Genomic DNA, 13,500 nt, shown 5'->3' on the forward strand with positions numbered 1-13,500 from the left:
AGTTCTTGTGGTACGCTTTCCAACCGCGCTGAATTCTATAAAATAAAAACAGTTTACTATAAGACACTGATAGTTCTTGATGTACGCTCTCCACCCGTGCTGAATTCTACAAAATAAAAACAGTTTACTATAAGACACTGATAGTTCTTGATGTACGCTCGCCACCCGCGCTGAATTGCTACAGTGTGCCTCCCACTGGTTGTTGAAGAGTTAAAACAAAAATTGTTTTGATTAATAACAACACTAGAGCACATTGATTAATTAATCATCAGCTATTGGATGTCAAACATTTCGTCATTCTGACAATTAGTAATCACAGAAAACCTGCTACATTGTTCCATTAACAGCAAGGGATCTTTTATAAGCATTTTCCCACAGACAGGATGGTACATACCACAGCCTTTGACCAGTTGTGGTGCACTGGTTGGAACAAAAAAAATAAAAATCACTTGAATGAATCTACCAAAGTGGGTTTTTTCAATAGAAGCTGCTTTAACCCCAGCCGACCCCAATATTTAAATATCATATTACTGATCCAGTGATCCTTCACTGTGCATGTGCAAGCGTTACTCAAGATATTTCCTATGGAATTACAAATCACTTACCTGGAACTTAATTATGAGGAGTGATTTATCAATCAGCTGAAATGTTCTAACATGAAGGAATGTGCCCCAGCAAGGCCAGTTTGTTCGTTTCATCAATGATCTACATGCATTGCTCAAGTAGCGACATTTACCATTAAGGCTGACTTGTAAGAAAACAATCAATAGTTGACAGGAATATATGTAACCGAGTCGTTTTTATTCTTGATGGCTGTCAGCAGACTATCAGAATGAGTGGAGTTTACCTCCAGGCTATCAGTAACAGACAGAAAATCTATTAGCCGTATATTTAATTAGCCGTTTATCGACATTTTTCACAAATAAAGAAAAATTACCATGATTTATGTTCATTTAGGTGATCCCAACACTTCTAAGTTATATGGAAAAAAAAAAAAAAAAGAGTTAAATAATCATGATTTGATGTCCAATAAAGAATTTCCAATTTTTATTTTTTTTTAGTCTCAAAATGAAAAGAGCTACAATGATTTGATGTCCAATAAGGCAATTGCTATTTATTTTTTAGACACAAAAAGGAAAGAAAAACAATGATTTATGTCCAGAAGTATTAGGCTGGATCGAATATTACTATCATTTATATATTGAGTGATTAAAAAAATATGTCCCATTTCTTAAGTTGAATAACGAGAAAATTATGCAATGCAGAAGAGTAATTTTTTTTTTTTTACAAAACCAGTTTATTATGATGTGTGTGGATGACAGACTTTTCATTTTGATAGATGACCAGGGGCCTAATTCACTGAACTCTCGCAACTTTGCGATCTCGCAGTGCAATGCTAAAAGAGGATGCTTTGTTGTCTAGCAGAGCCTAAGAGAACTTTATGAATGAGGCCCCAGGGCTTTAGATTGCATCAAAGCTGATATGGTAAAGGGTGTGCCCAAAATAAGTATAGCCAAAATAAGTACAAACGTTCTAACCTCAAAACATTTCACCTAAAAATCAATGGAATGTTAAGTTGTATTTAGATTAAAAACTCAAAATCAATGGAATGTTAAGTCGTAATTAGATTAAAAACTCAAAATCAATGGAATGTTAAGTCGTATTTAGATTAAAAACTCAAAATCAATGGAATGTGAAGTCGTAATTAGATTAAAAACTCAAAATCAATGGAATGTTAAGTCGTATTTAGATTAAAAACTCAAAATCAATGGAATGTTAAGTTGTAATTAGATTAAAAACTCAAAATCAATGGAATGTGAAGTCGTAATTAGATTAAAAACTCAAAATCAATGGAATGTTAAGTCGTATTTAGATTAAAAACTCAAAATTAATGGAATGTTAAGTCGTATTTAGATTAAAATAACTTGAAATGCATTTCTGAATACATTCATGTACAACTCTTTACCAGCTATTAACATTACTGCACTAATAGTTTATTTAAAGTTTAAAGTTTGTTTTGTTTAACAACACCACTAGAGCACATTGATTGTTTATTAATCATCGGCTATTGGATGTCAAACATATGGTCATTGTGACACAAAGTCTTAAGAGAGGAAATCCGCTACAGTTTTCAACTAGTAACAAGGGATCTTTGATATGCACAATCTCACAGACAGGATAGCACATACCACGGCCTTTGATATACCAGTCATTGTGCACTGGCTGGAACGAGAAATAGCCCAATGGGTCCACTGACAGAGATTGATCCTAGACTGACCGTGCATCAAGTGAGCACTTTACCACTGGGCTACGTCCCGCCCCAGTGCACTAAAAAGACCTTGGGGTGCTCAGAACAGACACAAAGTCTGTCGTGTCCAAATTAGTGAGATCTAAAGCCATGATGGCATACTTTTAAAATGGCGTGCAATGCAACATGTAATACCGACCTCGGTGGTGTCATGGTGGTGTCACGGTGGTGTCATGGTTAAGCCATCGGACTACAGGCTGGTAGATACAGTGTTCGCAGCCCGGTACCTGCTCCAACCCAGAGCTAGTTCTTAAAGACTCAATGGGGAGGTGTAAGGCTACTACAACCTCTTCTCTCTCACTAACCATTGACCAACTAAAAACTAACCCACTGTCGTGGACAGACAGCCCAAATAGCTGAAGTTTGTGCCCAGGACAGCGTGCTTGAACCTTAATTGGATATAAGCACAAAAATAAGTTGAACTCAAATCAAATCAACATGTAATGTCCCAAAATGCTGTACCAATGAGAACCTACTCCACATCTGCTGTACTTCAGGGTTGGACACATCCCGTTCCCGGAGCTACCAAATTTCACGACAGGGCAACCAGTTTCGCCCATGACGTAAGCCCGGTGGGCTACTGGGAGAGGGGAAAAAACAAAAAACACACCTAAAATATAATTTTAAAACCCCACCCAAATACCCCCTCTCAAGCAAAATATTTAAAATTACTATTCAATTACTTTACCGGCAGCTAATCCACATGCTCATGTGAACTAAGCAAACTTCAATCAGTCGCCAGCCATATACAACTCGGACATCGCAAAAGCAATAAACACGATGCACTGCATTTGTTTTTACAGTAATGATTACAAACAAGTATTTGACCGGAAATTAGGCCATGTCTTTGAATACCCCCCTCCCCCTCCATGTCATGTCATGTCATAGGGTTTTACGCGCACATTCAGAACAAGCATGACAGGAAAGGTGGGAGGAGGGGAGAGGAGGGAGCCCGATCAAATCGGTAGCAGGCGGGTCCTCCCCCTCCGTTTTGATAGCATTTAAGAAATAAGGGCCTTATTCGTAAATAAGCCCAGCCCCAACTTCGTCACCTTAAATAAAATAACACGAAAATGCAAGTTTGCTCAAAGTTCATTTAAAAGGTAACTTACTAAACACAATGGTCGGTTGGCCCAACCAGTTTCGTTTCCCACAGCCCAAAGACTTTTGATCCAGAATGATTAACTGTTTTTATTTGTTTAGCCTCGCTTACGCAGAACACCAATTATATAAATTTCATTAGGGAAGAAAAAACTACTATGTCAATGTGGTGCGTATTTGCTATCTTCTTGACCTAAATCAATTGTCATCTTCAAGTGTTGAACGTTATAAAAGTTCACATTAGCAAGAAAAAATGTTTGTTTTGTTTAATGACATCACTAGAGCACATTGATTTATTAATCAGTGGCTACTGGATGTCAAACATTTAGTAATTTTGACATTAAGTCTTAGAAAGGAAATCTGCAACATTTTACCATTAGTAGCAAGGTATCTTTTATATGCACCACCCCACAGACAGAACAGCACTTACCACGTCCTTTGATTGATATACCAGTCGTGGTGCACTGGCTAGAACTAGAAATAGCCCAATGGATTAACACAGACTCGGTTGATATTTTCCACATTAAAAAATACTCTATAAATACCAGTGTTTTATACCAACCACATAATGGGATTTAATCCATTTGAAATAACTACTGTGTAGATAACCTTGCTTTGTGTTTGGTATTTAACAGGTTGATGTGGAGGGAAGCACTATGACAGTGAGTGGTAATATATGTTTTGTATTTAACAGGTTGATGTGGAGGGAGAAACTATGACAGTGAGTGGTAATATAAGTTTTGTATTGCCCATCATGTATACACTGGTGAATGGCCAGGAACGGATATTACAGGTATGTCATACAGAAGGTATTGTATATCGTTGAGTATTAGTCAACTCAGTGGGTGGGTCGACCCATAGTTTGCTCCTCAATTTATAGTATAAAAACGTTGGTATGATGTATAAACCAATTCAACTTTAGCGGCAGATCTAGGATTTTGAGGGTGGTAGCATCTATGTATGTGTATGGAAGGGGGGGGGGGGGGTGTCAGTGTAAAAAAAAAAAAAAAAAGTACTTTTTATTGATCTGATCAGGGGTTTTAGAAAAATTATATATAAAAAAACCTACAAAAACAGAATATACCAAGCACACGTGAGAATTTTATATTGTTCTGGGTCTTGGGTCTTGGTGCTGGGTGAAGGTAGACTTTTTTAAAACCCTCTAATCTCCCTCCTTAAATCAACCTCTGAACTTGTAGTCGACTCAGACACATAAATATTTATTATATAACATTTAGTGAAATATCTTAAAATATCAGTGAAATAAGTGTTATCAGTCACTCAGTGACGATAACACATTTTAGAGTGAAAATTTCACCATTTCATTCTAAAATGTGTTATCGTCATTGTAGAAAGTGTTATCTTCACTGTAAGAAAGCCAGAACTATTTTGCTGTTGGCATTTTAAAAATAAATGTAAATTGCCAAAAGTTATATAATAAATAGAAAATGTCATGTTTTTTGTCAAATATAATTTATATCTCATCTTAAGTATGCAGTGCAACTTGTGAGATATGATTGCAAACTTCACTCGATGAGATATAAATCATATTTGACAAAAAACATGAAATATCCTCTATGTCCTCCATGTTTGCCAATTTTGGACAAAATGTGTTTTGTAAAAACACTCTTCAATTTAACCTAAATTCTCTCCAGATGGTTGCAACAAACACTCACGTGAGGACTTTACTCAGATAGTTCCGGTTACGATTTCTCCGAGTCGTGGCATCGTCATCCAGTAACACCTCAAGCTTGTGGCTGAAAAATACAAATAAACAAGTGGTACAAAATCTGTGGTTTAGGAAAATATTTTTAAAATATTTCCCAGAGGTAGAAATTCAAAAATATAGCTGTTGGCCTGGGGGACCATTAGCTTAGGAAAGTCACCAGTCCTCATAAAAAACAAACATTAGCCTCACACATTCCACCATTATTGGCTAAAACCATACGATTGACAGATATGTGAAATTTGTGGCTGATCCTGAAACAAAAAAAACCTATTTAGTATAATAATAATATTATAAAACTGCATGGAACAGTCACTGCACTAATGAACACCGCCTCTTTTGTGGGAATGACTGGTCTGATGATTTGACTAAAGAACAACGAGAAGAAGATATTAGAAAATATCTAAGTGACATGGATAGCATCATTTAAAATGTTAAATACCCACAAACACCATCGCTAATTGTCACTAGACATCAGACACCAACACGCCTGCTCATCGTAATAACACACAAAAACGAAGTGTGCTTTATTAATAACCAATCAGAATTGTACATGTGTTTTAGTCTTGATAACATAAAATTATGAAAGAGAAACTGATCTCTGTGACAGTGTTAATCCCACTGGTAGTCATTGTGTACACGAGTATGTAATATTAATGAACAGTTGGATACATGGATATTTAATGCACGTCTTCAGTTCTGTATTGACGGCTCGTAAAGCCCCAAGGCTGACAGTCAGAAAACTAGCTGGGCAGATTGAGCATGTTATAATAATGTAATAACACATCATGATTGGTCAGTAACTTATTTGTATAAATACTAGTTGAATTTGCTATAAATGGAATTCTATATTACACCTCATGTAAGAGATCATTGGGGTTTTTTTGGATTTTGAGGGGTTTTTCTGTGGGGTTTTTCTTCTTTCTTTCTTTACTTTTGATTTTGTTGTTGTTATTGTTAGTGTTTGAGGGGTGGGTTTCAAAAGAATAAAAAAAATGTTTTTAATCTTACATGAGGTGTAATATAGAATTCCATTTATAGCAAACTCAACTGTAGTATTTATACAAATAAGTTACTGACCAATCATGACGTTTTACCACGTTATTATAACATGTTCAATCTGCCCAGCTAATTTTCTGACTGTCAGCCTCGGGGCTCTGTCCACGAGCCGTCAATACAGAACTGAAGACGTGCATTAAATATCCATGTATCCAACTGTTCATTAATATTACATACTCGTGTACACAGTGACTACCAGTGGGATTAACACTGTAACAGAGATCAGTTTCTCTTTCATCTGTGCTGTATCACGCATGGAAAGATGGGTAACTAATGTCTGTTTCACAATACAGTCACTGATCAAGGAAGGAAGGAAGGAAATGTTTTATTTAAGGATGCACTCAACACATTTTTATTTACGGTTATATGGCATCGGACATATGGTTAAGGACCACAAAGATATTGAGAGAGGAAACCTGCTGTCACCACTTGTTGGACTACTCTTTTCGATTAGCAGCAAGGGATATTTTATATGCACCATCCCACAGACAGGATAGTACATACCACAGCCTTTGTTACACCAGTTGTGGAGCACTGGCTGGAATGAGAAATAGCCCAATGGGTCCACCGACGGATATTGATCCTAGACCGACTGCGCATCAAGCGAACGCTTTACCACTGGGCTACATCCCACCCCCCAGTCATTGATCAGGTCCGTAAGATTGATATCTGCTGTGGAGGGCACAATCTCTAGTGGGGGAGGGCACAGCTCATAGTAAGGGGGAGGCGACAGCTTCTAATAAGGGGGAGGAGGGCACAAGCTAGATTTTAATTTTTATTTGCATAGAGTATAACAAAAAATGTACATTGTCATACTGAAGTGAATAGACACAGGTCCACCCCCACCCCCACCCGTAACCAGGCCGTGACTATGTTTTTTCAGTGGTAGCCCACCAGGTTATGAAATCTGTAGCCAAAACACCCCGGTATACCACTAAGGTCGAGCCCTGTACACCCCCCACCAGGTTTTTATTAACCTCTTGATGAATTATACTGTTAGTACAATTATATATTGATGATACAGTCGAATCCACTTTATTGCATATCGGTTTATAGCATAAATTGGTTATTTGCATATTATTCGGCTGCACAGAACTGGGGCTATGCAATTAAGTGGATTTGACTGTACATATGACCATCTAAGTGAATACACTGCTCTGTTCCAACATGCTACTAAGGTATATATATATATATATCTATATTATATGTAAGATTATAAAACTCCTTCATATGTGGCCATATAGGATATAGAACAAGTACATCTGAGGTGGTGGAAATTTCAATCCTGGAATAAAACATCAATCTAAAACTGTTGTCTGATAACCTCATATAACCTACTCACAATAATGTGATGTCGTATATTACCAACAATGTCATACTTCCCTTGTTAAGTACAATCATGTGATAGCTTATGAAAGATATAAATATCTTTCATACTTTCTTTTCCTGAGATAGCTCTGTTCTAAGGATGAGAGACCGGCCTCGGTGGTGTCATGATTAGGCCATCGGACATAAGGCTGGTAGGTACAGGGTTCGCAGCCCAGTACTGGCTCCTACCCAGAGCAAGTTTGAACAAATCAATGGGTAGGTGTAAGACCACTACACCAACTTCTCTCTTACTAACCACTAACAACTAACCAACTGATAGCTGAAGTGTGTGCCCAGGACAGTGTGCTTGAACCTCAACTGGATATAAGCACGAAAATAAGTTGAAAGAAAGAAAGAAGAAAGGATGAGAGAATAATCAATAATCCATATAAGAAATGTTAATAACAAAAGATACTTCAAGATACCAGTGTTAATTGTACACAGTGGAACATGCCCTTTAAGAAAGGTGGCTGTTTAACACAGGTTGAGGTGTACTACATTTTATATTTTTTCAAGATGTCCAGTATTTTGTATTAAAACTTTACCTTTAGTTTCTTTTTCAGAAACAGTTTCCATTTTTATCCTACCTCCTCCAGAATGAAAGGTACTTTTATGTGTGTCAACTGTCATGTAATTATTTTAAGTATGTATATGCTTGGTAAATCAAGTTTTTCAAGTTCTGTCCATCCGTCCATCTATCCATCTATCCATCTGTCCATCCATCCATCCATCCAGGCATGCATCCATCCATGCATCCATCCATCCATTCATAAATCCATCCATCCATCCATCCATCCATCCATTCATAAATCCATCCATCCATCCATCCATCCATCCATCCATCCATCCATCCATCCATCCATCCATCCATCCATCCATCCATCCATCCATCCACCCACCCACCCACCCACCCACACTCATCCATCCATCCATCCACCCACCCATCCACCCACCCACCCACCCACGCATCCATCCATCCATCCATCCACCCACCCACCCACCCACCCACCCATCCACCCAGGCATGCATCCATCCATCCATTCATAAATCCATCCATCCATCCATCCACCCACCCACCCATCCACCCACCCACGCATCCATCCAGCCATCCACCCACCCACCCACCCATCCATCCATCCATCCATCCATCCACCATCCACGCATCCATCCATGCATCCATCCATCCATGCATCCAGCCATCCATGCATCCAGCCATCCATCCACCCACCCATGCATCCATGCATCCATCCATCCATGCATCCAGCCATCCATCCATCCATGCATCCATCCATGCATCCATCCATCCACCCATCCAGGGGCTGAACATAGCCCAGTGGTAAAGCACTCACTTGATGTGTGGTCGGTTTGGGATCAATCCCTGTTGGTGGGCCCATTGGGCTATTTCTCGTTCCAGCCAGTGCACCACAACTGGTATATCAAAGGCCGTGGTATGTACTATTCTGTCTGTGGGATGGTGCATATAAAAGATCCCTTGCTGCTAATTGAAAAGAGTAGCCCATGAAGTGGGGACAGCGGGTTTCCTCTCTCAATATCTGTGTGGTCCTTAACCATATGTCTGATGCCATATAACCGTAAATAAAATGTGTTGAGTGTCGTTAAATAAAACATTTTCTTCCTTCCTTCTATTTATCCATCCACCTACTTACCTATACCTACCCACCTACCTACTTACCTATACCTATCTACCTACCTACTTACCTATACCTACCTACCTACCTACATGTACCTACCTATATTAATGTCAACAGACACTCAAGTCTTTTCCTTTTGAATGAATGAATGTTTAACGACACTTCAGTCCCTTCTTCAGATGCAATGAGATGCGAAACAGTGCTTATATATTTGGCGCCAGCTTTGTTTAATCCTTTTCATTCCATTATAATTCATCACAGATGACAATAGCGAGCTGCACTATTTCAAGTCCTGTATTCCGTTTCTTTATAAAACCAGTTAGACAGCAACAGTTACATTACAGGAATCATTTGACCATGATCGATGTTCACCGGAGAAAAAGTCTTGAGATGAAACTCTATTAGCAATGGATTTCAACACGGTACTCTATCAATATTAATGGAATGGCAACAGATTATAGTCTATATAAAGGATTACTGGAAAACCTGTTCAAAGATTGGTCCTAATATGAAACTAAATCTTAATTTCATGCAACTAGTTGGAATATTTGGAGAAAATGTTTTATAGGCCTACTATGTCAGTTTATATTTTGACAGTTAAAAAAACAATTATATTACTTACAAAATAGAGAGCATAATATAATACATGTACCATATATATTTTATAGAGAATACTATAACAGTAGCCATTAGATGTTATTTTATTGTGCAAGTTGTTTCAAAAAACATATAACTACTAGCAAAAGCCAGTAGAATAAAAATAAAATAAAATGAGTTTTGTAGATAAATATACTGGTATTCCTTACAAATAGTGGATATTATAGTATCACATATCACGTCATGTTTATTAACCAGCACATAAAATTGTGTGATTGATGTATAACTACTCAATATCAGTAGGTCAAAATAATTGTGTGTTTCAAGTAACAATATTCTAAATAACACATTTACTATTGGACTACATCCCACTCCTATTGTTTCAAATAACATTATAAATAATGCATTTTGTTACAATGTCATGGTGGCAGTGGTGGGATTGGAACTATGCTTCCGAAGAGACTGGTACATACACTGGTATTTGAAAAAAAACTAGCAAAACAGAAGAAAAAAAAAGTAGAAGGAGGAAATACTTATTTAAAAATGCATTCAACACATTTTAATTTACAGTTACTGGTATATAGCATCAGACATACATGTATGATTAGGGACCACACAGATAAAACGAGAAAGGAATCCTGCTTTCATCACTCCATGGGCTACTCTTTTCCATTGGCAGCAAGGGATCTTTTATATAGCACCATCCCGCAGACAGGATAGTACATACCAGTTGTGAAGCACCAGCTACAACAAAAAATACCCTAAAGAGCTCACTGATGCGGATTGATTTTAGACTTCACTGATCATCAAGCAAGCACTTTGGGCTATGTTCCACCCCAAACAAAACTGCATTCCATACGACTCTTGCTATGTTTGTAGCATTATTAAAAAACAGTAAAAGTATTTACATGTTTATCCAGTAAATGTTAATGGAAACTGAAGGTGGTTTATGACCTTTATCCATTTGTACAATATAACTGTGCCTTTCATGCCTCATTAAATGATTGTTGAACCAAAACACCCAAAAGCACAGAGCCATCATGTTCTGTTTATTTATTTATACACAACCAAACCAATTACTTTCTGTTTCACTTCCCTCTACAAATCAGCCAAGACAAATGCAGAAAGCACTGGAATTTTGAAGTAAGAACCTGAATTTTAACAAGACAAACACAATAACCAGGCTGTGAATTCAGCAGGATTCCCATTCCTCCATGAATTCCACATTGTGGGTTGGAATACCATGATAATCATATTACATCATCTTTACAATTCTGGTGGTATCTTAAAAAAAATTCAATATCAATGCCTGGATACTTTCTGTTTATTTATTTATAAAAAACAAAGCAAATTACTTTCTGTTTCAATTTGACCTATAAATATCCAAGAAAAATACTGGAAGCTTAATTAAGCTGGTACTGGAATTCTCTAAATTTTTAAAAGACAAAAATGGATACATTCTGTTTAGTTATTTATTGAAAACTAAGCAAATTACTATCCATTTCATTTTGCCCTATAAATATTTCCCATCCCAAAGAGAAACACAAAAAGGACTCAAATTCTCTAAATTCAAAAAAGATAAACTGATACACTGTCTGGAACGAGAAATAACACAATGGGTCACCAATGGAGATCGATCCCAGACTGACCACGCATCAGATGAGCATTTTACCACTAGGCTTACATCCAGACCCTTTTCAAAATGACCGTTTTTAAAGGAGAAAGCATCAGAACCATCGTGTGAAATTGCTCATGCTTGTGTAGTGTTATGTCTGTGGCCGTTTGATTGATGACACGACAAGATTCACACACTAATGTCGAACATTTTGTAGCTTAAGTGGAAATCTTGAAATCAACAAATTCTCACATCACGTTGACCAATCAGCACACAGCTCTCATCAAATCTCACATCATTCTGACCTATCAGCACGTAGTTCTTATATCCGGTGGTGCAAATCTGATTACTGTGAAGTAATCTTGCTTAGATCTGTTGTGCTTCATCTAGATCATCCGGACATGGTGATGGATATTCCTGGGAACATTGGGAAGGGATGGGGGGGGGGGGGGGGGGATTTGTGGATTTCAGAAAGGAAATGAGTGAAAATGAAAGCTAGACACAGAACAAATTAATCAGAGCAACTCTGACACTGTTTCCGTTGTTTAAATTATCCTAGAGCCCAAACATAACTGAATCAGTGTATACATTAATAGAACAGAATAGATGTTTAATGACACCCCAGCAAGAAAAATACATCGGCTACTGGGTGTCAAACTATGGTAAATCCAAACATGAAGTTGTGTATTTTAATAAATAAATAAAGTTTGTTTGTTTAACGACACCACTAGAGCACATTTATTTATTAATCATTGGCTATTGGATGTCAAATTTTTGGTAATTTTGACATATACTTTAAGAAAGGAAACACACTACATTTTTTCCATTAGTAGCAAGGGATCTTTTATATGCACCATCGCATCAAACAGAATAGCACATAACATGACCTTTTATGTACCAATCGTGGTGCACCGGCTGCAGAGAGAAATAGCCCACTGACAGGGATCGATCCCAGACCAACTGCACATCAAGCGAGTGCTTTACCACTGGATTACGTCCTGCACTTCAATAAATACTCAACTATATACATGTATACTGTTTTGCATGTATTACAATCAGCCCACGACTGAGGTATTAAAGGGTGTTGTAAGTTCTGATTTTGTATGTGGGAACTGAAGTGCATATACGAGATCTTTATAATTACTGCCAATGGAAAAATGTGTGTTTCCTCTAAGATTATGTATCAAAATTACCAAATGTCTGACATTCAATAGCCCATGATTAATAAATCGATGTTCTCTAGAAATGTCGTTAAAACAAACTGTTAACTTGTAATTACAGATTATCGTTACAGTGTTTCTGCCACAAAGACATTTTTGGGTACGGTGCTATGGAATTGAATGCAACCACAGTCAACAGTGGGTATGGGGTGTGTGTGTGGGGGGGGGGGGGGGGCTCTCCCAGAAAGAAAATGGGTTAATTTTAGGGTTAGGGTTAAGAAAATTATACAATAATGATAACAGTCATTCATTTTGTCAAAAGGTTAACTTAAAAAAAAAAAGTTTTTAAAAATATGAAAAAAATGTGGGTATGGCGCCATGCCCATTTTACCCTCTGGCAGAAACCCTAGGTTAAGAGACGGGAAAAAATAAAATAATGTCTTCTTGTAAAATTCATTTTTCTCACAGACAGAACTTTGATAAACCAGTCATGGGTATGGGTCCACCGAGGAAGGAAGGAAGGAAATGTTTTATTTAACGACGCACTCAACACATTTTTATTTACGGTTATATGGTGTCAGACATATGGTTAAGGACCACACAGATATTGAGAGAGGAAACATGCTGTCGCCACTTCATGGGCTACTCTTTCCGATTAGCAGCAAGGGATCTTTTATATGCACCATCCCACAGACAGGGTAGTACATACCACAGCCTTTGATATACCAGTCATGGTGCACTGGCTGGAACGACAAATAGCCCAATGGGCCCACTGACGGGGATCCATCCCAGACTGACCGCGCATCGAGCGAGCACCATACCATTGGGCTACGTCCCTCCCCGGGTCCACTGAAGTGGTTCAATCCTAAGATCAAAACACCTGAGGCGAGCACTCTACCCACTTACCTAGATCC

General features: G+C 37.8%; 1 protein-coding gene across 1 annotated transcript in view; it reads right to left on the bottom strand.

Annotated features, from left to right (window-relative positions):
- The window catches only part of LOC121370401 (IQCJ-SCHIP1 readthrough transcript protein-like), a 218,990-nt gene that overhangs the window by 126,385 nt on the left and 79,105 nt on the right, over window positions 1-13,500 (bottom strand). The window contains exon 6 of the mRNA XM_041495597.1: window positions 5,086-5,166. Within this exon, the coding sequence (XP_041351531.1) occupies window positions 5,086-5,166 (81 nt within the window). The remainder of the gene's footprint in view (window positions 1-5,085; window positions 5,167-13,500) is intronic.

Source organism: Gigantopelta aegis, chromosome 1, assembly GCF_016097555.1.
Source record: "Gigantopelta aegis isolate Gae_Host chromosome 1, Gae_host_genome, whole genome shotgun sequence".
Lineage (NCBI taxonomy): Eukaryota > Metazoa > Mollusca > Gastropoda > Neomphalida > Peltospiridae > Gigantopelta > Gigantopelta aegis.